Source organism: Notolepis coatsorum (assembly GCF_963971535.1).
Source record: "Notolepis coatsorum genome assembly, chromosome: 1".
Lineage (NCBI taxonomy): Eukaryota > Metazoa > Chordata > Actinopteri > Aulopiformes > Paralepididae > Notolepis > Notolepis coatsorum.
In genome coordinates this window covers 298134989-298160288 of record NC_140165.1, presented here as the reverse complement: position 1 = coordinate 298160288, position 25300 = coordinate 298134989, and the positions used below count along the sequence as shown (strand labels likewise).

At 45.4% G+C, this 25300-nt stretch overlaps 1 protein-coding gene across 1 annotated transcript in view; it reads left to right on the top strand.

Annotated features, from left to right (window-relative positions):
• Nucleotides 1-25300, top strand: part of wdr95 (WD40 repeat domain 95) — a gene marked incomplete at both ends in the record, with an annotated part of 53154 nt that overhangs the window by 705 nt on the left and 27149 nt on the right. Inside the window, 10 exons of the mRNA XM_084310552.1 lie at nucleotides 9968-10205; nucleotides 19630-19713; nucleotides 19951-20016; nucleotides 22150-22380; nucleotides 22687-22772; nucleotides 23310-23402; nucleotides 23481-23526; nucleotides 23643-23689; nucleotides 23903-24020; nucleotides 24624-24693. Of these exons, the coding sequence (XP_084166678.1) occupies nucleotides 9968-10205; nucleotides 19630-19713; nucleotides 19951-20016; nucleotides 22150-22380; nucleotides 22687-22772; nucleotides 23310-23402; nucleotides 23481-23526; nucleotides 23643-23689; nucleotides 23903-24020; nucleotides 24624-24693 (1079 nt within the window). The remainder of the gene's footprint in view (nucleotides 1-9967; nucleotides 10206-19629; nucleotides 19714-19950; nucleotides 20017-22149; nucleotides 22381-22686; nucleotides 22773-23309; nucleotides 23403-23480; nucleotides 23527-23642; nucleotides 23690-23902; nucleotides 24021-24623; nucleotides 24694-25300) is intronic.

Genomic DNA, 25300 nt, shown 5'->3' with positions numbered 1-25300 from the left:
TTGTTTCTTATGTGATATTTGGCTGATAGGCAGAGGGACTTTTAGTTTGACAGGATAACCGTGATGTCATTGATTACTGTCAGGTGCGGCAGGGTGACAGAATTAGTTTTTAAAGAAAATAACGCAGATTGTACCGGCGGTCAGGCCGAGTGGTTGTGCATATCTCTCTATTTCCCTGGATAAACTTTATTTAATCTCACTCTATATATAATTAGGAAACTTGAAAGTGTAACCCGAATTGGATATTAAATTGTTCTGTTTCATTATGGCTTACGCTCAGCATCATCTGCACTGTACTTCACTTTGTGCACGAGCACTGAATAAAAAATTCCACCATGTACCTTTACATCCCAACATTCGTCTGGCCACACCCCCATCCGCTTACCTTCATAAGCAGGTGTGTGGTCACCTACTCGCCTCCTTCTTCACTTTCACCACAAGGAAGTGCCTTCGGTAGATCCCACACTTGACGAGGTTGTTAGCTGAAGAAAGTTGAGACGTGTTTACATTGTTGCTTGTTTTTTTCTTCTCTCATATATTCGACAGAAAAAAACGAAGTCATAATGTCTACTTCGGAGGGTCGCGCTCGCAACGCTACTCTTCACCAGCGGTTCTCCATTGCCGCCTCCGTTGTGCGTCTTGGAGCGGGGCTGAGACCTCTCTCGTGGTCGGCAGCCACGCCCGGTAGGCGTCCGATGGGTAGTTTGCCTCTCCAAGGAGCTGGTGCACCAGTGCCGTCTCCTGTGCGATGGCCTAGTTCCGGCTCTGGTTCCTCTGCTTCCGGGGAATCGTCCGCTGTTGGGCGGCCGGTTCCCTTGGTTGCGGGGGATTTGAGACGCAAACTTTTTGCGTCAGCTCGCTCTCGTCGCAAGATGGTGGCTTGCAGACGCGAACGGCCTGGTTTTGGTGAGTTGCTGGAGCCAGGTGAGGATGCGTCGGTCTCTACATGCCCGATGGAGACAGAAGACTACATGATAGAGGCGGACGGGTTCTTATTTGAAGGCCCGTTGGAGACATGTCTCCCGCCCGTCCAGGTAACACTGGAGGGGGGTGAGATGTCTCCTTGGGGCGCCTCGTTCGAAGATGTTGGGGTAGAACCTCTGACTCGTCGGCGGGATGCCCTGCTATCAGCCACATCGGAATGTGGCTCCTTGACCAGTAGCCTGCTGTATGTGAGGGATGCGGGCTCGGAGGAGGAAAGTCTGCAGGGGGAACTGCGTGCTTTGTTTCCCGAGCTCATGGCGGTGGCGGCAGTCGCAAACCGCGTGCCGCTGCCGCAGCCACTGCCTGTTCCTGTCCCTGATGATCTCATAGGTCATCTATGGCAACGTCGCCCGGTGAGAGGGGTGGACGTTGTCTACCCATTTTTCCCCTCAATGGCGGCCTATGTCCGTCAGGGCCAGGTGGTCTCCCACATCATAGGCCTTACTCCTGCCTACGTGCAAGTCACGCGGGTGGCGGGTTTGGTCGACGGTATGAAGGAGGGCGTGCCACAGCTTGATAGGCCGATGGCGGCGCTCCTTTGTCCGGAGGTGGTGTGGGAGCCGTTACGGAAGCCGGTTCCCCAAGGGAAATCGGCGAGGCGGTTGGCATATTGGAGCGACCAGTCATTTATCACCGGAACACAATCTCTAGCTGCCGCGTCTAACATCGCGCAGCTGGCGAGATTCATGTCCGGGATATTGACGGGCGGCATGGAGCTGACTGATGTACAACATGACCAGCTCGCCCAGTCGGCAGGAGCCATCCTGCATCTGACTCAGCCGCAGGCTATAGCCGCTGGGAAAGTGCGCGCCCTGGCAACTCTGATCCAGCGCCACCTTTGGCTGGAGCAGGCTCGTGTGCCGGAGAAAAAGAGAGTTCCACTTCTGACGGCACCCCTCTCCGATGCTGGACTATTCGGGACGGCCCTGCAATTGATGACCTCGACTTGCAGAGAGATGCAGGAGGAGCGCTCCGTGCTCCAGCCTCATTTCCCCCCTCCCGATGTCGCTGGTGGAGTCAGACGGCTGCCACGTCGTCGAGGATCCTCCACCGTGGCCGCCGCTGCCACCACCGCCACTGCTGGACCTTCGGTGAAGAAGGCCAGGAGGAGAGAGGGCGCCTCCGCTACGACAGCCGGCCCATCTACGCCCGGAGGCGACGGTAGGGATCGTCGAGACCAGCCGCCGATCGTTTACTGTCCCTCCGGGGCTCCACGAGGTGGCAAATCCCGAGCGGCTCGTGGCAGGCGTCGCTAGGACCCAGTGACTTTTTCCCCCTGTGGTCCCCCCCTGTTCCCTTCCCAGCCCGCTATGATTTTGTTCAAAAATAAAGAGTCCCCTCTAAAGGGGGACTGTATTTTTTGTTAACAAACTGTGTGTTTATTCACCAACCATATGATGGGGTTGCAACGTGTGAATCTTCGCTAGTATGGGTTGATAGGAGGGTTACATTCATGTTAGAGCTTAAGCAAGGCCTGCAGCCTACACTCGGTTGAAAAAGGGTTTTTTCTGCCTCGACCTGAATCTCCACATAAAGGTAGAGGCTAGTTGTGTGCTCTGTTGCTTACACAGTGATATTGAGCTACAACAGTATTGTGTTGGGTTTGCAGTAATGCTCGTATGAAAACGTACCACGGCTCAGCCGTTCTCTCTCTCTCTATCAATGTTTTTTCTGTGTTACAACATGGATGCGAGTGTAGGATTCACACACACACGCGACTTGGTCTTGTTATAGACCTGGGTAGACAAATCCGTCCGTGAGTCTCTGAAAGTGCGCACATCAGCATACAACACCGGGCTGGTGACAGGCAACATGGAAGAACACAAGATGGCAAGATACAACGTCAGGAGAGCAGTAATAGAGGCAAAACGGCGTTACAGGGATAAAGTTGAACTTCAGTTTGAACAGGCTGACTCTAGAGGCATGTGGCAGGGCCTCAGAACAATGACAGACTACAAAGGCACCCCCCTCAAACTGAACAGTGACATCTCCTTAGCAAATGATCTCAATTCCTTCTATGCGAGGTTTGAGGCTGTGAATAACAACACCAGCCTACAAACCACGGCAATGGGGGGGGGGGGGGGGGTCTGCTGATGGAGACTCAGTGTTCAGGGTAACAGATCATGAGGTGAGACAGATCTTTAAAAAAGTGAATATCAGGAAGGCAGCAGGACCGGACGGCATCCCCGGCCGCGTCCTAAAAGTCTGTGCCGACCAACTGGCCCCGGTATTCACTGACATCTTCAACCTGTCCTTGGAACAGGCTGTCATCCCCACCTGTCTGAAGAAGTCCACCATCATCCCTGTACCCAAAAAATCTACGCCCGCTTGCCTCAACGACTACCGCCCTGTAGCCCTCACCTCCATAGCCATGAAGTGCTTTGAGAAGCTAGTGAAGGGCTACATCTGTTCCTCCCTCCCCATCAACCTGGACCCTCTGCAATTTGCATATCGCCCCAACAGGTCCACGGAGGACGCCATAGCCCATGTGCTGCACACAGCAGCATCACACCTGGACAAGAGGCAGGGGAACTATGTGAGAATGCTGTTCATCGACTACAGCTCAGCATTCAATACCATAGTCCCCTCCAAACTCATAGCCAAGCTCAGGGACCTGGGCTTGAACTATGACCTCTGCCAGTGGGTCTTGGACTTCCTGACGGGCAGACCCCAGGTGGTAAGAGCCGGCAACTGCACCTCCTCATCCATCACGCTCAACATAGGGGCCCCCCAGGGCTGTGTTCTGAGCCCCCTCCTCTACTCCCTGTACACACATGACTGCGTAGCACAGCGGAACAACAACACCATCATCAAATTTGCTGATGACGCAGTAGTGGTGGGCCTGATCTCTGCCAACGACGAAAGGGCCTACCTGGAAGAGGTAGAGAACCTGTCACAGTGGTGTCAGGAGAACTGCCTCTCCCTGAACGTCAGCAAAACAAAAGAGATGATTGTGGACTTCAGGAGGTCGGGGGTCAAGGACTACAGCCCCCTCAGCATCGACGGGGCACCGGTTGAGAGAGTGAACAGTTTCAAGTACCTCGGAGCCCACATATCCGAGGACTTGACATGGACCACACACATTGACAGTGTTGTGAAGAAGGCACGACAACGCCTCTACTTCCTCAGGCGCCTAAGGAAGTTCCAAGTCAGTCAGAAGATCCTTAGGAACTTCTACTCATGTACAATAGAGAGCATCCTGACCGGCAACATCACCTCCTGGTTTGGGAATAGCACTGCACAAGACCGTAGCAGACTACAAAGAGTGACACGTTCAGCCGAACGCACAATTGGAGGGGGGCTTCCCACCCTCCAGAACATTTACAACAAGCGGTGCAAGGGGAAGGCTAAGAGAATTATTAAGGACTCGAGCCACCCGAACAACTGCCTCTTTGAACTGCTGCGGTCAGGCAAGCGATACCGGAGTCTTAAGGCGAGCACAGAAAGACTCAGAAGAAGCTTCTATCCCCAGGCCATCAGGCTGCTAAACGAACAATAATCACTATGCAACAACCATCAAATGCACACAGCACACACACCCACACGCACACACTCACTCAAACAAACAACACACTGCAGCACCCACTCTCCACACTTTAGATCACACAAACACACTTACACTTTATATTTATTGATAAAGGATTTGCACTACAACTCGTACACCTACTGTGAATTGTACCTAAATTGCACCTCGTCCCATTTCTCCATTTCTGCCTTGCACTATATAGTATTGTATATTAGTACACTGCACAGTATTGTATATTGTATGGTAACTACGTCTATTCTGCATCGAACATTGTACATATGTCTAAACTGAACACTGTGACCTCATTTTTTTTACTTCTAATTTTACTATGTTATTTTATTTCATACTTATCTTGTCTTGCACAGTCTCTGGAGCGCAACAGTAAGAAGCATTTTGTATAAAAGTATTCTGTACTTCTGTATGACAACTATTAAAGAAACTTGAACTTGAACTTATAAACCCTGTTCACAGATTGTCTGTGGTTAGCGTGCATTGTATTAGCTTGCGCTATTCATTAGCATTGCTACTAAAGGTATCATATGGCTATTTGTTATTGTTGTATGCAAGGGTTGGGCTTGTGAGGGGGTACCGGATAAACCCCTCCTTCCCTCTTCTGATTGGTCAGGGGGTTTATTACCTCTCTTATTAGTTCAGTCAGGGCCAAGCTGTTAGGCGGCTTGGCAGGGAGGGAGGGGGGGGGGTGTTTCCCAGACTGCACCTATCACAGGCGTTGAGTCTTGGGTTTCCCCCTGTCGTAGCACACGTCACTACGCACGTTGCTATTGGACGATGGCTTCCGTGAGTTAGACCCGTATGTAAGGTCTGTTATTGTCAAGTGTCGGGATAGAGAGTAGGAATTAAGGTTCCACTACGCTCGATATACGCGTAACTTGAGTCGGTTGGTCACATGACTCAATGTTACCGTGGCTTTTCAATCTATGGCTCACGTGGGAAGTCTCTCTGGGGAGTTCCGTCGATCCTCTGTGGTAGGGATGACGGGATATAAAAATGTAAACAGTTTTTATCCTCGGCTGCGTCAAGTGGGATTCATGTCAGTCGGTGTTTCTTTCTTTTTTAATAAAAGAGTGTGGAGAATATGAAGCACCACACCCTTCTTGTCGTTCTCCCAGGCGCCTTGAGGGATCAATGTGGGGTCTGGTTAGACTGTCCATTGATGTGTTTTGTGTCCCGACGCATACATAGTGCTGGCTCGGGGTGTTTCTGATAAAAATCATGCGGGTGGCTAGTACGCCTTGGTTACTTGTTATTAAAACAGCGTTTTTATAAAGCAACTGGGATGGGGGTTTTTTCCTCTTCCGAGAGCCTGTTACTGGGTCTCGACGGATTCTCGTTCATATCTGGGGGATGTTAACGGAATAGATCAGAACATAGGTAGAAAGGTCTCACGCCCTTGGGGTGGGCCACCGAGCACGGTTCAAACCGGCCCGTCTGGGTGGCGCCCTCTTTTCATGTTTTAGATCAACACGCATATCTGCCCCTTCTCCTGGAGTAGGCATGTCGGCGTGGTTAGGGCACGGGACTGGTTCTGGTCACGCTGGTCCAGGTCAGTTAACCCGTTGTCCGCCGGGGATGCAGATCTGCTGTTCTGGTACCCTGAGGGACTTGGGCTTTTTTCAGGGGGAAAAATGCCGGGTCGGCCCGGGTGTCACAGGGTTAGGCATTATGGAGACCCTTTGTTGGGTACTCTTTTGTACCTGGCACTATTGTAAGGGGCTGGTTCTCCTTCTTTCGCTCCTCTCTCACGCATGGCGAAGAGGGGGCTGTTGGGGTGGTCTTCTGGACCCCCTCTGGTAATCCTGTGTGCTTCCCGGGTCGCCGGGCCCGGTCCGAAGTAAAGTTTTGTTGATACCGTAGGCCTGGGATAACCCTTTTTTGGAAACTGAAACACTTGTACTGCGGTATAGCTGGTGTATACCCGCAGGTGTGTTTTGGAGTTTTTTCTTGAGGGGTTATAGGAACAACCACCGTCTGTACCGAGAGGGTAGTTGATTCCCTGGTATGTTGGAGCAGAGTCAACTCCCGGGTTACCCGGTTGAGTGTGCCCCTGCACGTTCATGACGTCTGCCAATCATGTCAGCCTTCTCTGCCTCGACCCCTCTGGGTGGGTTTTTTTTAATGGATGCTTTGTCATGGTGATCAACAACGCCAGCATGCGCCCCTTCCACCGGGGGGGCTGTTTTCAGTTGACTCCTTTGGCGCCTGTCTCGTCCGCAGTGCTCCAGGCTCAGGTTACAGCCTGCTGCCTGGTTTCCCCGGTGCGCTGCCTGCTTCCGTTGGTTGAAATCTTTGAGTGCTTACGGCCATGCTGACTGCCTGTTCTTCAGGGTCAGTGTGCCAGGCGGTGTGCTATTGGGGGGAAAGGGCCCGCTCTTGGAGCGGCTTTATCCGAATACGCTGGCGATGTGGGGGGCGGTGTCACTAAGTGACCGCCTGGTGGGGTCTTGATGCCTGGCGTCATTGACCTCTCCAGGCCCCCTTTTTCCAGGGGATCCAGTCCCTTCAGTGGGTCTGGGTCTTCCTTCGCGCTCCGCTGCTACAGCCTTGCCACGGGGTTGGGTTTGCTCTTGACCCCGTGATTTTGGGGGCAGTAACGAGGTTTGTTCCTTCCGTTCGTTCCCTGGTGGCATGCGGGTTGTGCGTGTGCGTAGTTGTGGGGTCAAGCCACGGTCTGCTTACCCTGTGCGTTGAGTTGCTTGAGTTCCTCTTCGCACGGTCGGATCCGTCTCCCTCCCGTAAGCCTCCAATAGGGAGGGTATCCTCCATTAGGGAGGGTCGGGGGGCTCGGTCCTCCCCGGTCTGATGGTTGTGGGGGGCCTCAGCGGGGTACATTTGTCGAGCTATGGCTCCCGCTCAGCTCCTCTTGTGCAGATGATGCTGAGCGTAAGCCATAATGAAACAGAGCGTAAGGTTATGTATATAACCAAGTTCTGTGAATTATGGTGACGCTCAGCATCAGACGCCGCTGCGGCCCTTGATCTCGCCTTGTGGTGAAAGTTTGGGAAGGAGGCGAGTAGGTGACCACACACCTGCTTATGAAGGTAAGCGGATGGGGGTGTGGCCAGACGAATGTTGGGATGTAAAGGTACATGGTGGAATTTTTTATTCAGTGCTTGTGCACGAAGTGAAGTACAGTGCAGATGATGCTGAGCGTCACCATAATTCACAGAACTTGGTTATATACATAACCTTACGTTAATACTACGTCGTGGTCAGTGGCTTTCATGTGCGTGGATGTGGAACGGGAGAATTCAATGTTTGAGAGCGTCTGAAGCTTATGGCATCAACGAGTTTTGGAAACTACAGTTTATTTATAGCTTATTTGGTTATTTATTAATTATAGTTTACATTTATTTACTGAATGTATGTGCATTTAAAAAAAAACTGTGACAATAAAATAATGTGAATGTGAATCTCGGCGCGGGATGTAGAGATGATGTAGGCTAGGTGAAGGTTCTACCTTACCCGCCTCATGGCTCTAACACAGGAGGGATTCTAGTTGTTCGGGAGTGTGCAGTTGTCAAGGTACTTCTGCGCTGCCCTCAGTTCTGTGTCTGCAGGTCTAACTGGGACTCAGATCATCATGCTTCCAATTGCTTTTTATAGATACCTTTGAAGCAGGATTCTCTACCCTCCCCTCCTTCTTGAGTAAAGAAATAATGAATCACAGGAACATGTGGTTTGTTGTACCATTGGCTCAGCGGTATCAAGAGGTTTTTAACCTCACAGTTATGTCACTCCACATTCACTCCTGTCAATGAAGCCAGATATTTGCATGTGAGAAATGAAATAGCAAACATGTACAGTAATAACCTCTGCTCAGTGTGTCCTATATCAGCAAGGGACTTGAAATGAACAATTGCAGAGAAAGTTTGTCATCTTTAGAATTGTAACTGAGGGGTACAATTCCCTGACTGTATTGATAAGTATGGTATCATTAAACCACTACCGCTTTATGTACTTTAATTACTGGCCATACAGTACACGATATATGAATATGATGAACACTTCCCACAATGAAATCGGTTCCAAACAAAGGTATAATCAAGTATTTAATGGAGCAAAAGGTACATAGGATACTTTACATTATTCTTTGAATGCACTTATAAGGCAAAGGAATATGCGTAGGCAAATCAATAATGAATGTCCATTCTCTGGTTACGCAGGAGGTAATTATACAACCTGAATCTTAGGGAATTATATCTATGGTACACTAGTAATATAGCGGGAGATACTGGAAGGGGTTCCCCCTGGTTGTAAGCCAGCAGGGGTAGAAGATCTGTCGGTAGTAGAACGTCTGGTCAACGATGACTAAGGAGACTTCAGGTACAGAAGCCGGTGCAGTAGCCTCTTGATCCACAGACGAATACAGCTGTTCTCTGTAGACTGTAGACTGTAGCTCCACAGTGAAGAAAGCTAGTCGGCCTCAGGCTCTCTGAGGCGCCGACTCGACTTGACTCCTCGCGGGGTAAATCCAACACGTGCAGGCGTCGGCGATTATCCGCTCCATAAATCACAGGACCAAAGCAAATATATTCCAGCCGCAAAGGGCTATGTAGTCGTCGGGTAGATTAATCCAGTGTACATGTCCATACGGTTCTCGTCTAGGTCTCCTCGGGTGAAAGCGCCATGTGGTCAGCCCAGCCTGGATAAGAACTCTAGCTAATACGAGGAAGCGTTGGAGATGCTGGTCACTGTAGAACTTTAACCGCACGATACACTATACACAAATAGACTATTAATGACTTAATAGAAATATGTCGCACTCGACGGTATAGCGCCAAACTCTGACAATTCAGTTATTAATTCGCACGCGGTCTCAATGCTCTATTCTGGGGCCAAACAGGCCATACTTCACCGCACGTTGTATCGTGGGTGAGGCTTCAACTTATTGGTAACATACTAAGGCTAGGAAGGCAAGGGTAAGGGGCTTCTATATTCACCTGCGCCGTATTTATACGCACGGTGAACAAACTAGTTCCAATCTCATTTCTGTCGCGTATCCCTGGGCAAGGCCGGGCATGTCCAGACATATCTTGACGGTGACTTTGAACCTGGCTCCGGAGGCCGGTCCCTGGCGCCGGTGGACCGCTGTCCAATAGGAGAATGAACTATTATGGTCTGGGCTAAAGGGATATTCCGTGTATATGTACAAGGAATATACAGGGGATATCAAACGATATACAAATACTATGCAATATATATCAATAAATAAATATATATATTCGGTTTAATCTGATCCTTTGTAACAAGAATGTTTGACATTTCTGAAGAAATCCATATGCAGTCTAGGCCTAAATGTGTGGTCTTCACATAACCTAACATAATTTAACACTAGTAATGTAATTTGAGACCAATTTAGACAATCACATGTGCACACGTATTGAAATATCTGAAAAAGGTTAAATCTCCCAACAGCATCCTTTCTGAACCGCGTAGTGGGGGAGAGAGGAGAGTCAAAATCCCTCTGCCAGAGTCTCAGGGTGAGAGGGTGGCCCATGAACTACCGGCGCCGAGGCTGGCGGACAACTCCGAGGATCTAAAACAGCCACCGGATTGGTTGGAACGAGAACTGCTGAAACACGACAGACGAAGACATTCTGTTACATTTGGAGTCAAGGCACAACTTAGTCTACACTCCATCACCGACCCAACTCACAGCCTCTACAAGCTCAAGGTATAGCAGTGTCGTTTCTTTGTTTGTTCATTGTTGTTTTGTTTTAAAGGCGCTATAAATAACATTGAGCCACTAGATGTCACACTAGAGCACCAGCATGTCATTTATTCAATCAGGTGCATTCCACATGGGGGAATGGGAAGTAGGGAAGGGATATGTGCCTGCATGTAAACAACAACACTCATTTTGGACCGGCCATAATTAATCAATTAATTAATCAATAATAATAAAAGCAATACTTTTATTGCACACTTTTCTAAAAGCTCTGTGGATGTATTATTTATAAATGTTCTTATGATACTCTACATAAAATTTTTATCTATTGCACCTTACCTCTTAGCAAGCAGGGGCCCGTATGTGGGCCCTCTTGAGGACAATTTGCCCACCGGCACTCTAGTGGCTCGGTGTTATGACCCTGGCTCAAAGGCACGCAACCTATGTGCAAACCGACACCAAAACCCGTGTTTAACCCAAAAAGACTACTCTAACAATGAAATACTGATACAAACTAAAGAACAAAGAATGGGAAAACGTGACAACTCTCCCTCTAGCCACAGACAGAGTGCATGTGTGTCTCAGAGACTGGTTTTAACCTGCCAGCAGGTATCCAATCAGCAGTAATTAGCTAATTAGCAGCCCTCACCTGCATGCCCAGTGACACAGGAGTGATCAAGCTCATGGTACATAACACCTCCCCCACCAAAATGGTTGCCCAAGAGGCAACCATCACACATCAAACCCATAAACAAAAAATATTGTGACCCATTAGTTGTCAGGGCCACTACCACAACATCGATAACGGGCCGGCCCCTGTCGAACACGACCACCAATCGTGTCGCATGCTCCCCACTGTGGAACATTCGCCAATGCTGTGTAAAACAAAAAACAACCCTGTCCCGACTCTCGGGCAAGCTAGACCTCACAAAAGTTTCCGCCACTGCGGTATATGGGTGGAGTGGGGCAGGCGCCTCCTCCCCTGCGGCGTAAGACTTAGGACCCCATCGACAAACCAAGACCTTATCATATATGAGCTCCATTTCAACAGGCCCCTCCACCGATACCGACATGTCAAAAATAGACTGCAAATCAAAATCAATTTGAGAGCTAAGCTGACTGCGCTCAACAGGACAGAACACAGAAAAACAAAAACCATAGATCTCTGATACCACCACAGCGCCCATATCCATCCCACCTGGCACTGGCAGTTCAGGATACTGCCAACCGTGAACATCCAGAGTAGGATGTACCGCCTCAGGTACAGCCCCACCGTCCCTGGAACATGGCAATACATCAGTCACAAAAGCGTATGGAACACCATCTGAAATGGCGTCACACATCACATCACATTTGTCCTGATAAAAATGGCTGCCACTCATCAGACCAGGTCGCGAAGGCGGCTCCTGCTCCACAGGACACAGGTAACTAGGTTGACTATCACACCTAGTGCATGGCAGAGAGTCAGTGTGAACACGTGAATCAATGTCAGAATCATCAACTGACATACTGGGACCATCCCTGCCCACAAGTGAAACATCAGGGACAATAGAGCTACTGTGGGAAGGCTGGCAGCCTAAGTCAGGCCTTGTAGCCTCTTCAACTAGCACGGTGTCACATGAATCAACAGCATCTCTCATAGCATCCTTCCCACACTCATCCTCCAATTCGTTCGTGTCCTCAGCCACCGTACAGGCTGGGAAGACCTTGAGACACTGCGCTGCCAGATCATCTCCTGCCACATGCCTATCCGGCACGCATGTCAACTCTGGTTTCACCACCGGGCCTGACACAAAGGCACAATCAAGAGAATCATTATGCAGAGGTACATCCACAGTGTGCTTTCCAAAATTCTCAACAGGTACACTTTTCAATTCAACAAAGAATGTGTCACTAAGTGTAATGTCACAAGTCGAAGTATCAACAACATCACTTTTGTCCTTTGACATTGCCCGTGTCACAGCACACACAGGGAACACTCCTGGATGTTTCTGTGCCAGCTCATTAGGGACCTCAGAAACCACAGGAATGGGAGTTACAACTGGAGTAGCCAACACTTTGTCACCAGCCAAATCATTTCCTAGAATGAAGGACACCCCTCTTATGGGAATGTGAGAACATACCCCCACAACAACATTGCCTGATACTAAGGGAGAATTGAGTGTGACCTCATGCAAAGGTGCATCCACAAATCCACCTCCAAAACCACGAACAACGACACCGGAATGCAAAGAAGACTTTTCTGAAAACGGCAAAATCCCCTCCAGAATGAGGGACTGAAAAGCTCCGGTATCTCTCCAAATTGCTATAGCCTGTTTGGACTCTAGTGCATTAGTCAGGGAAACAAATCCATCCATCATAAATCTTGAGGAACCCTCAAGCTCTTTGTCCACACGTTTGATACTTTCCCCATCACCCTCTAACGTTGGCATAGGTGTTCTGCATATGGTTTCTACCAGAGCCACCGTTCTGACATTTTTCTGTTCAAGCACCGGGCACCCAGCAACAATATGACCAGGCTCTTTACAGTAGAAACATATAATCCCTTCTGGGAATGCACTAGCAGAACCACCCCGCCTAGGAGGTGAAGTTAACTGACCAGCAGACACAGATTTTGGGAAACGGCCCCCCTGAACAGGACACCTATCCCTGGACTCAACACGGTAGTCCTCCACAAAAACGGACTTGTGTGTCAACACAAACTCATCAGCGAAGACAGCAGGGCTCTGAACGGCATGACCAGTGTGTGGAAATCCAACCTCCCCCGTCAAATCAAGCTCAACTTCTTTCATGCAACAGTTGAGTCTGTCCTTTTGTATGGCAGTGAATGCTGGACTTTGAAGCCCACCCTGCAGAAGTCCTTGGATGGGTGCTACACCAGAATGATGCGTGTGGTGCTCAACATCAACAGGGACGAGCATGTCACTAATGCAAACTTGTATGGGGGGGTGCTAAAGGTGAGCGATAAAGTGGCAGTCAGGAGAATGAGGCTGGCAGGTCACTGCCAGAGACACCATGAGATGCCAACCAGCAAACTTGTACTGTGGGAACCAACACACGGGCATCGATCACGAGGACGTCCCACGTTAACCTACGTGGACGTACTCAGGAGAGATGTGGGAACAGAAAGCACCGGCGAGCTAGCCAGATGCATGGAGGATCGGGATGACTGGAAGCACCGATGGAGGGCTCGTCCGAGGACGACCTAGATAGATATCTTCGATACCCTACGCTCGTTTAGATGAGTGGAAACGGTATCAGGAACACATCTTTTAAATTCCTCTAGGAGAATCAACTGTCTAAGCTGCTCTCTTGACTCTGCTTTCTGAGAGGTGCACCACCTGTCAAACAGGTTCTCCTTCTCTCTTCCAAATTCAACATACGACTGTCCCTCCGACCTGCGATAACCTCTAAAACGCTGACGATAGGCCTCGGGGACTAACTCATAAGCCCTCAATATGGAAGCTTTAACAAGCTCATAGTCAGCACTTTGTTCAAGGGACAGAGCAGTATAGGCTTCTTGCGCCCTACCAACAAGAACACACTGCAGCAGCAGTGTCCAGGCCGTATCAGGCCACTTCAACGTGGTTGCCACCCGTTCAAAAAGGGGAAAATACCTTTCCACATCCTTCTCAACAAAAGGAGGCACCATCCTAATATTCCTGCCGACATCAAAACCAGAACGCGACTCTGAATGCAGAGCCCCCGCCTGCAAGGCAGCATGCTTAAATTCAAGCTCCTTCTGCGCACGCTCGTGCTCCAGCAACATGTGTTTCTCCTTAAGCTCACGCTCCTCTTTCCTCTCTTGAAGCTCACGCTCCTTAAGCTCACGCTCCTCTCTCCTCTCTCTCTCCTTAAGCTCACGCTCATGCTCACGCTCCTCTCTCCTCTCCTTAAGCTCACGCTCCTCTCTCCTCTCCTCACGCTCTTGTAGCAGCTGTCTTTCCTTAAACTCCAACTCTCTAAGCCTCCACTCACCCTCCGCACCAGATAGTAGCGGAGATGCGTCAGACAAAGTAGGCTCCTCCACCCTCGCCGCAAGCACCTGCTCCCTAACGAGCAAAACCCTCAAAGCACTCAAGGCAGTGGGTTTCAAACGTTTCTCACTGGCAGTAAGCTCTACCTTGTAGTGCACAGCAAGCTCCAGAAGCTGTTCCTTGGAAAACCTTTCCAACAACTCATCAGAAGGGTGATCAACAAAATCCTTTATGGAAGCCATTTTTACTGCACCAGCGCCACAACCTGCTCACTTTAGAGTCACCAAAAACACCCTAGCATACACACAATTTACCCGAGAACCACTGAAGAACCACTAAAGAGCCACTAAAGAACCACTGAAGAACCACCAAAAAACCACTGAAGAACCACGAAGAACCACTGAAGAACCACTAAAGAGCCACTGAAGAAACACTACAGAACCACTGAAGAACCACTGAAGAACCATAAAGAACGCTAATGCCAATACCAATAACCATAAGGAGACGCGGTGGAAATGTGTGCTCTACTGAGCGCACCTTTCTAGTTTGCAAAAAAATAAATAAAAAAAACAACCACCCTGAAATAAATAGATGTGTCATACACGCAGGAGGTCAGGTGCTAACAGGTAGGCTATCCAAACACTCAAAACAAACAAAATAAATACAACAAACAAATTCAAACAGGTGCCCCTTATAACCTGATACGACTACTTACGCTTCTACATCTAAACTGCAGTCAAAACGGCCCACCACATGTCTACCCTAAAAAAACACTAAATCAGGCCCTACCACACTACCTGTGTTTTCTGGCCCCCTATCCTACCTACCCTTAAGCTAATGCCCTGTAGACCTAACCCTCTTCAACCACACCTGCTACCAGCCAAAGATCATATTGACCATCCACCCGTCAAGTATATGGTATGGTACAAGACAAGTAGATGGTGCTAATCATTTCTCTGACTGCCCCAGGAGTATGTGGTGCACAGGAAGCTAACAAACAACCAGAAAACAATGTCCCTACCTACATGTGGTGTGCACTAAACTATATATTTTAACAGCATTAAGTAGTCACATCAAATTACAAACAAATAAGGGCATACTCACCTGTTTGATGATCGGCTCAAGCCCCCACGTTACACAACACGTAACGAACACCACCCACACTATAGCACCACGACACACCATGCAAAACAAAACGAAAAAACACCAAACAAATTCTAGGGGTATTTGTTTCCAAATTCACTCCCGGACGAGCGCCCAACTGTTACGACCCTGGCTCAAAGGCACGCAACCTATGTGCAAACCGACACCAAAACCTGTGTTTAACCCAAAAAGACTACTCTAACAATGAAATACTGATACAAACTAAAGAACAAAGAATGGGAGAACGTGACAACTCTCCCTCTAGCCACAGACAGAGTGCATGTGTGTCTCAGAGACTGGTTTTAAGCAGGTATCCAATCAGCAGTAATTAGCTAATTAGCAGCCCTCACCTGCATGCCCAGTGACACAGGAGTGATCAAGCTCATGGTACATAACACTCGGGTGTGCATATTCTGTAATACAATATATATATCGAATTAAAGCCCCATTTGTTGCCTGTTGATAGCCCTTTCAGGTGACAAAATACGTTCAGCGGTTCTCGTGTTACATGCCGATATTTGAGGACGGGGTTGTAGCCAATGAGTGTGGCTTTCCAATGATACCCCACCTGATGTACGAATCAGGGATCTAGGTGAAAAGTCACAAGCGAAAACAGGAAGAGAAAAACCGCCGAATGAATTGAAGTCTATGAGAAAACTGAGCTTTTCTTTTATACACAGTTTACCAAAATCACTCCTTATCACTCATTTCTCAATGGATCTTTATAAAATCTGGACATGTGCCTCCAGCCATTCTGGGGAAATACTACTTCTGGAATACTAACTACTACAGAAAAACTTGAGTAACAAGTTTTTCTACAACTCAAGTTCAGACCAATGTTACTCTATTTCATTAGCACTAAAGGTGAGTCGTCCTTATCAGAAACTTCAGAATGCCCTCTTTCAAAAGAGACCAGGCTCATGCATGTGGTATTAGTACAAAGTATAGTATTTTCATTTGCAAAAGAAGTATGCAGTCCTCAAAAACGAAAACTACAATGGCCAATTTTGGGGGCGCCTGTCATGTCAGGTTAAGTCATCCAGATGGGAAATTGTCAACCAAAGTATAGATATTGTAAACTATAGAAACATCAGTCACAGTCAACCAGTACCTGCTAAGGGGTCGGACCCTTTAGCTCACAGGTCGGCAATAGGCGGCCCGCAGGCCGAAATTGGCCCGCCAGCAATAATATCTGGCCTTTTTTTCTTTTTTTTTTTTTTATATCAGACCAACTAGGCTAGGCTATATGTTAGCTATAATGTCCAAATAGAGAAACTACCACCACCTAAAGAATGCTTATTATACGTTGTTTTATCCATGTTGAGAGTGAATAACAGGTAGGCAGCGAGGTGCAATGTAGTGCTTGCTCAACATGAAAAAAGTCGGTGGACAGCGCCTGGTGCTGAAATAACAAACAAGCCACACCACATGTGTGGTGTGAAATTAAAACATCAGTTCAGTAAGTCATTCAAACTTTATCTTTACTTATATATGACTGTGACGGCACCACACATGTGAACAGTAACAATGCAATTAAACTGAAGTCAAATCAGAGCAAAAAAAGCTGAATCTGCTTCAAGAAGATGCGCTACATTAGGTATATAAGGAATTTTACAACAAGACATTTATTAACTAAATAAAAAATACTATTAGGCTTTTAACCCTCTAAAGCCGGGCGCAACAGTAGACATGTTTTGTAAAACATTAAATATCTTTGGATTTGTTTGTGATAAAGACTTGCTTTATTGTATCGGAATCGATTGTCATCTCAAAATGTAGTGCATCTCTCTGAGAATGCATGGCTATAAGGCATAGAATCTTGAAATATCTAGATTGGTTGTTGTTACGCACCCCAGTAGGGAGACGCAACACAAGGCCACAGACAGGGTAGGTGAGGGTGCAGTGACACAAAATCCAAGAGACAATTTGCTAAATAATAATATTTATTTCGCAAAAAAAAAGAAATTAAATTAGCTCAACTGGTTGACGGAGCACAAGATCACAAGTTCAAATCTCTTGGTTACAATATCAACTCATGTTCTGGTTTTAGGCTCATGGTGGGGTGTACAAGAAAGTCATCATGGAATTATTGCCCTTTAATGAGCCTCCTAAGTAAAAACACTATGTGCCTGTCTTGCCTCAAGATGTCAGTAAAGTGCCGGCTATAGCCTTTGCCTTGTTCCAACTCTGAAGTTCCACCACTCTTCCCTGCTGTGGCCAAACAACTAAAGCACAGGGTAAACAACTAAAGCACAGGGTAATGCCAAAACATTTTAAATCAAGTTAAAGATCAATTACTCATGATCTGGCAGGCCCTTGGATCGGTCCATCTGCCAAGCTAAAACAGACACAAATTGCTGTCATCTACTTTAAAAGGATTCCTATAGATTCAAATTACGGCTTTCATTCGGACAGGAATGATGGAACAGAGCGAGAGATGTGACATGGGGGAGTACATAAATACTGGCTTGAAGTTTGTGGAAGTAATTTCCCGCCGTCAGTCACCCTCGTAATTTGAATGTTGCCGTGAGAGATGAGGAAGACCCACCTCCGGTGCTCAAAGGGATGCGGTCCAAGGAGCGATTTGGAAAAGCAGTCTGTGTTTATATAAACACTCACAGTATTATTCATCATACTAGACCAAGCAATGACTCACTGAGCAATTTCCCCCACGATCCATTGGATACAGAAGGCGAAGCCATGACTTTCTCGCATCCTCCTTGTTTATCCCTCTTATTTATTAATGATGGATCAAAGCGTCTCCGTGGTTGAAGAGCCTGTTGCTAGGAAACCGTGTCAAATTTGTAAGGAGAGGACATTAGGCTAACACAGACACAGACAACATGGCATCACTTGCCCTTGTACCTCCTTCCTCTTTGATGCTTTCCTTTGGGGTTCTTGAAGTCATAATGGCTATTACAGATAGCCAATGATACTCAGGGCCACCCCCTGTAAGACCCTCGGTTGCAAAATTACACCATCACTTTTAGCTTTTGAATAATATTTAAAAAAAATAGTATTTAATTTTAATTAAACATTTTTAACACATTTACATAGTCAATGGGTCCTGTTGTTCAGCCTCACAATGCTAATGGTAAATGTGTTTATAGGTCCCACATTCTGGCCTCTGAAGTTGATAATGTCAATTTAATTTGGGCCTTACAGGGGTTTACGTAATTACTAAAGATGTGTGTTGTTGTCAATGATATAATGGTGAGAGTTGTTTGAGTCTACTCTTTATCTCTCTCTCTCTCTCTTTCTCTCTAACCTTGCCTTTTATTTTTAGCACTCAGAATTAATTAACTGGCTGGTAAGTGGAGTCATGCATGGGGTGCAAAATATTGAAGGCGCAAATTTTGCTGGTTAATCTTTCTAACTCTCATTATTGCTCTGCTCAAGCTTGTTAATCCTAATGTTCCCAAAGGCGTTCTAATCATTTTGAATTGCTCTGCTGAATGTAATTTGGTTCACTATCCCGCGGTTTATAATAATACTGATTTCTTCCATTGCAACAAGATTGATCAGAGAGTTTCTCTTGAGGACCTTTTGAAGATTAAAGTGGCATTTGAGGTACAGTATCGTTACAACTCACAATGCATCTGCCACTGTTTTTCAAGCCCCCCCCCCCCCCCCAAGTTTTTATTTATATTTGTCACATATAAGGTACATGTATATGTACATTATAGTGAAATGCTTGGTTCTGTGTGATCCTCCTGATATTGTGCTTCATACAGTAAAAGACCAAACAATAATACAAAATATACAAAACTAAAATGTACAAAATGCAAAGATTAGGTAGTTGAAGTGAGTGCAAATGTGTAAGAATAAATAGATCAAATACGGTGTAATGAAATATCAATGCAATGTACAGTGTGCAATTCTCAGTGTTTAAAGTGAATGAGTGCGTGTGTGCATGTGGATGTTGTCTATAATGAATGTTAGAGTGAATGAATTCAAGTGTTTAAAGTGAATGGTCACCCTGAATCTCTTGGATGTTCAGTGTACCTCCAGTGGCTCGGGAGGTAGCGCAGTCGTCTGGTAATCCAGAGGTTCCCAGTTCGATTCCCGCTCCTCCCGTGCAGCGTGTTGACGTGTCCTTGAGCAAGACACTTAACCCCTAATTGCTCCTCATGAGCAGGTTGGCACCTTGCATGGTTGCCTCTGCAGTCAGTGTGTGAATGTGTGAGTGAATGGGTCAAATGTGAGGAACAAATTGTAAAGCGCTTTGGATAAAAGCGCTATATAAATGCAGCCATTTACCATTTACATATGCAGCACTGTATTAACAGGGTTCCTCTTTACATGTGTAGGAATTTGAAATTGGCGGCTTGAGATCCCTTGATGAGAAGAATTTTGGACAGATAGTGAAGAAGTGCTTGGGCTTACCCAGCTCGGTAAGAACTCTCTCTCTCTCTCTCTCTCTCTCTCTCTCTCTCTCTCTCTCTCTCTCTCTCTCTCTCTCTCTCTCTCTCTCTCTCTCTCTCTCTCTCTCTCTCTCTCTCTCTCTCTCTCTCTCTCTCTCTCTCTCTCTCTCTCTCTCTCTCTCTCTCTCTCTAATGACTGGGTGACTCAGTGGTGGTGTTTTTTTTTCTTCTTTTGTCTTTATTCCTTTGTTCTTTTGAATTTCACAGAACAATGCACAAATTCAAGAGTTATTCATGAAGATCGACTATTCTGGCCAGGGGAGGATTGTGTGGGTGAGATTAAATTAAACTTGCTCTCTTACTAAAAGCCAAAGAGATCCCTGTTGTTTAATGAAAGGGAGAATGGCAACGGTTTCCCAACACCCGAGAATATACAAGGAAACAAGTAATAACTATCAAGGGTTACGGCGGTGAGGGGTGTTTCATGATGATTCAGTTTGGAGTCACAAGCTTATTTATAAAAACGATGGTGTTGAAAGGCTGTGAGTACGTTTTCAGAACTGATCATTTGGCCGTGATTCGATAATCCCTGCAGACATATTGTGAAAAAACACCACAGAAAGAAAAGAGAGGCTGTTCAGAAATATAATTTATTTTTTTTGTCCTGTGCCCCAGGCACTGCAGTGTTGTTGTACTCGAGTGGACTTGGACTCGAACATTGACTGAATTCGGACTCGGAAGGTGCAGATGAGTCCTTGGACTTGTTAATTGATAAATACAGTTATGTATTTGTATTTATTTTTGTAATAGGCCCTAATCATTTGGCATAAGATGTTGATGGCTAGTGCATTTGTTTGGCTATTGTGTCACAAAGTAAATAAACTCCCTTTGAAATGGTGACCGCTGTGTCATTTATGTTTAACATAGACCTTTTTTTATTTGTATGTCAGATTTTTGACTGCCAGAGTGGAGTGGACTCAACCATGATGACTCAGATTTGGACTCGGACTCGAACACTGGGGACTCGAGACTCAATTCGCACTCGAGATTTAGTGACTCGACTACAACACTGGCCCCAGGACAGTTCAGCCAGTATTTGTGAGCACACCACTCTCCCCTAAAGCTAGAAATGAGAGAGCCCTCCAAGCAGGGATGTAACTGGGATGTAAACTCTAGGTCTGCTCCATAGACAATGACTCTGGGCTCTGACTTTATGAGGCTATAAAATGTTTGCGTGAGCTCTTACACCCAAATTAAGTTTTCATTCTGGTTCAGACCTTTTAGCAATGGTAGAATATAAACCTCATTTGGGTGCAAGAGCTCATACGAACATTGTATGGCCTCATAAATCAGAGCCCCATTCATTGTCTAGGCCGGGAGCAGCCCCAGATTTGACATGCCTGATTGAAGGGCTCTCTCGTTTCTAGCTTTAGGAGAGAGGGGTGTATATACTCACAAATACTGGCTGAACTGTCCTAGTTACATAACCGACTGGAGGGTTATCTCTCTCTGATTTCTAGCTTTAGGAGAGAGTAGTGCGTACTCACAAATACCGACCGAACTGTCCTGGGGCACAGGAGGGGACGGCATCCCCAGAAACAATCACAGTGTGTCCCCTGGGTATAAAGATACACAATCTGTATTAGGCTATGAAAACATACTTTTCAGTGAACTCATCCTACCAAGGTCGATAAGAAAAAAGCGAAACACTTTTTAAATCTTTCCCTAAATTATGTATCAATTATTACACTATCTTTTCATGTTCTGAAACATCTTCTGGAACCTGTCTGCGACGTCTAAGTTGAACTTCAGTGGCTCCAGCACGTCATGTAGGTTCTAATCTGTACCACACACACATAGGTAGAACTCTCTGCAGCATCTATGAATTGAAAATGGGGGACCCTGCTGTAAACAAGACAAACATCTTTCTCTGGTCTGCATCCCCTTAACAATTGTGTGTATTGAGCCGTACTGTATTGTACCCATTCTGCAATCGGTTAAATTAAGTTTTCATTCATTCATTCATTCATTCATTCATTCATTAATTCATTCATTCATTCATTCATTCATTCATTCATTCATTCATTCATTCATTCATTCATTCATTCATTCATTCATTCGTTCATTCATTCATTCATTCATTCATTCATCTCACCCTTTGAAACGGATCATTCCTTCGTATGGCAACTTTGTACTACTTTGTATTGTATCTAAAACACTGTAGATAAAACTCTGGCAATCTCCTGCTCCATTCTTCGCTACACGCATCTATAGTTTTATTTCGCTTTTTACAGCCCCTTTTGGCGGATCTCTTCCAAGGGCGCCAATAACTCTGGAGCACACTATACAGGGACTGTATATGACTATATAACACTGCTTCCATAAATAACCAACATGAGGTGAGGTTGCTCTAACATAACGCTGGATGTCACACCTGGATGTTCCCCCATGTAATATAAAATGTAGGACGAGTTATGCACGTACATGCAGCTGGAGTACAGCGAGAAGGAGGAGTGTGTAGTACGCAGCAAGCAGGTGGCCTTCGTCCTGCCTGCCAAGATCAAAGCCCTGAGTCACGGAGATCCCATTCTGAGGGTCCACTCCACTCCCGACGGCACCGTTCTGACAGTCCGGGAAGACGGGGCCGTCAACTCCTGGAGCCCTGGACTCAAGCTTAAGAAGACCAAACGCTTGTTTGTACGTACCATTTTACCACCCTTTATACTGCCATCATTTCTATCGAGTTTAATTGGAATACATTAGTTAGTGTGTGTCTAATGTGGGAGTATTCAGCCTGTTTGATTGAATAAGGTCCTTAAGACAAGTGGTTCTCATCACTAACCCCACAGATCAGCACTCTTACTCTGGAGAGCTTCGTGAATACGAGCCCTGGCAGTATTAATGTGTTTTGCTAATGTTTGACTGAACATCGCATTGACTCGGATTGGTAGGAGTTGATCTATTCAATGACTCATCTGGATCTGTTGTTGAATTCCTTTGCAGCACGAAAGACCTGTAAATAATAAGCCGAAGTGGGCAACTGATTTCATTCCCATGACACAGTACAATAAGCTGATCATCGGAACAGGGTATGGAAAAAAAGCTCCACTGTGATATCTTGACAAAGTACAGACTAGATTATTTATTGACACAATATATTCCTTAGTTTCAAGTTTCAAGTTTGTTTATTATTTGTCACAACAAAATACAGAATACTTTATGATGAAAGGCTTGTTTCTGTATGAGCCCCTGAGAGTGTGCTACATACAGTACAGTAAAAAAAAGGTCATTAAGAAGTAAGTAAAAAGAAAGTAAAGGAATGTTCAGTCAATATACATATATACAATATACAATAGAGTAAAATTAGTAACAGTGAGGTACAATGCAGAAATTAGATGAGGTAGGCCTACAAAACTTAGGGTAGGGTGCAAATGAGGTATGAATGTAGTGCTAATCTCTTTAATAATAGATAAATATAAAGTGTGTTAAAGTGTCTAAAGTGAGTAAAGTGAGTGGTAAGGTGACTGTTTGTTTAAAGTGAGTGTGTACATGTGGATGTTGACCCATAAGCTACAGCTCTCACAGCAGGCGTATTCTCACCTGTGCCCCGGCCTCTCGTTCCACAGGGACAGAGAGATTCAGCTTTATCAGCTCTCGTCTCTGGAGCCGTACTGCCAGATTAGCAGCTTGGAGACAGTGCCTCTGAGATTGGACTACTGGTGAGCATCGCACTCTCTGTTACCATCATCTTCCAAATGTCTCTGAATGTACTAACAGATCTGATGCTGGTTCCATAGCTACACTGGCCCTGATGAATGCTCTATTCTGTATGGAGATGCCCAGGTAGATTGTCTCTCTTGTTGACACCACAGATCCAATAATCAGACAAGAGAAATGAATTGTGTCCTACTGGCCTGGTTAATAATCTGAAACATAATTTCTTTCTCTCTGTGATCCAGGGCTGTGTGAATATCATATTAATTACCTCTGTTGGGGAAACACTGAGGTAATTCTCTGGTTACGTGATACATGCGTTGACATTTCAGCTATTCATTTTTCAATTAGCTTGGCCGCTCACAAGATACAGTATGTAAGGAAAATTGCATTTTTAATTGCACTGTTTTCCATGGCAAACAAAGAAATGAAAACGTGTCTTGCTCGATGAAATGTGAAAAGTTGCATGCATCATAATTCATAATGCATTTTCATCTCTTTATAGAATATGGAATAAATTACCAAAGATTGAAAATGTGCCCAACATTGGACTAGAAAATGCACTTCTTTCTCCAAATGTGAATTATATACGTTGGAAGGTCCATCGAGACTGGGTGACAAAGGTGACATTTAATATTTTACAAGTAACCTATACATCTCATAATGCTTTCTCAGTGAAGAACATTTGTAGTGGTTATGCTTACAGTGAGCATAACCTTATGTATCATGTACCAGGTATCATGGCATTCCCATCATTTCAATTAGTCACAATACCATGATATTACCACTGGTATCATGCTTTAAATGGGATTATACAATGGTATTATTTAAATGTACAAATTATATGGTGAAACATGACTTTTACCATGGTAATGAATTAGACTACAAAAAAAGAAGAAAAAAAACAAGTTTGTTTGTACGTATAATTGTATAATATATCCTTCTTTATTAAAGGGATAGTTCAGATTTTTGGACATTAAGTTGTATTGAATCAAATCCACAGTCCTCAAGTATTTCCATACTTGATTCATGTACAACATGAATCAAGTATGGAAATGCTTGAGGACCATGGATTTTAGTTTTTGGTGACTGAAGCTTTTGCCTGCATGTAAAGATGTGGATTATGGCATTGTGTTAACTACACCACTAGTAAGTATTCCATACAACTTAATGTCAACAAATCAAAACTATCCCTTTAAAATATATACCTCTGCTTTATTTTCCAGGTGAATTATTTTCCACATTTCCGTGCCATTGTATCCACCTCCAACCAGGAATCAACCGCCCTCGTTATCGGTAAGCTTTGTCTCGCTTCTTTAGTTAGCCATAGTTACTAGGGCTGTCAGTTTATCGCGTTAATTAGATTAATTAATTACAGAGCAAATTATCGCGTTATGAAAATTAACTCAAAATTAATAATTAATATATATATTTTTTTTAAATAACATATTTTTTTATCTCATTCATTCCATAAGAACGTAGAATACACATTTACAGACTTTTTTTTATATGGTCCATTTGCATGTTCTTGGTATCTGATTCTATGGATCTCAGGGAATGTATTCCCAGTGTCAGAAATACTGTGTCTGTTACTAGGCTTGAGTAAATTGTAATGAACCAAATGAGAATATAAATATATTTTTTTTTATCTTTGACTGTGAATAACACTATGCTCAAATTGACCAGACCTGAAAAATCTAAGCAAATTAATAGATGGAAGATGATTAAACAGAAGGTTTTGTAGATACAGTACTGAATTCTGCCATCCGGACACATGCAATTTGAAATATGATTATAGAATATAGAATATCAGGCATAAAATGATTATGCGATTAAAATGCGATTAATTAGATTAATTAATTGCGAATCCTGTAATTAATTAGATAAAAAAATGTAATCGCCT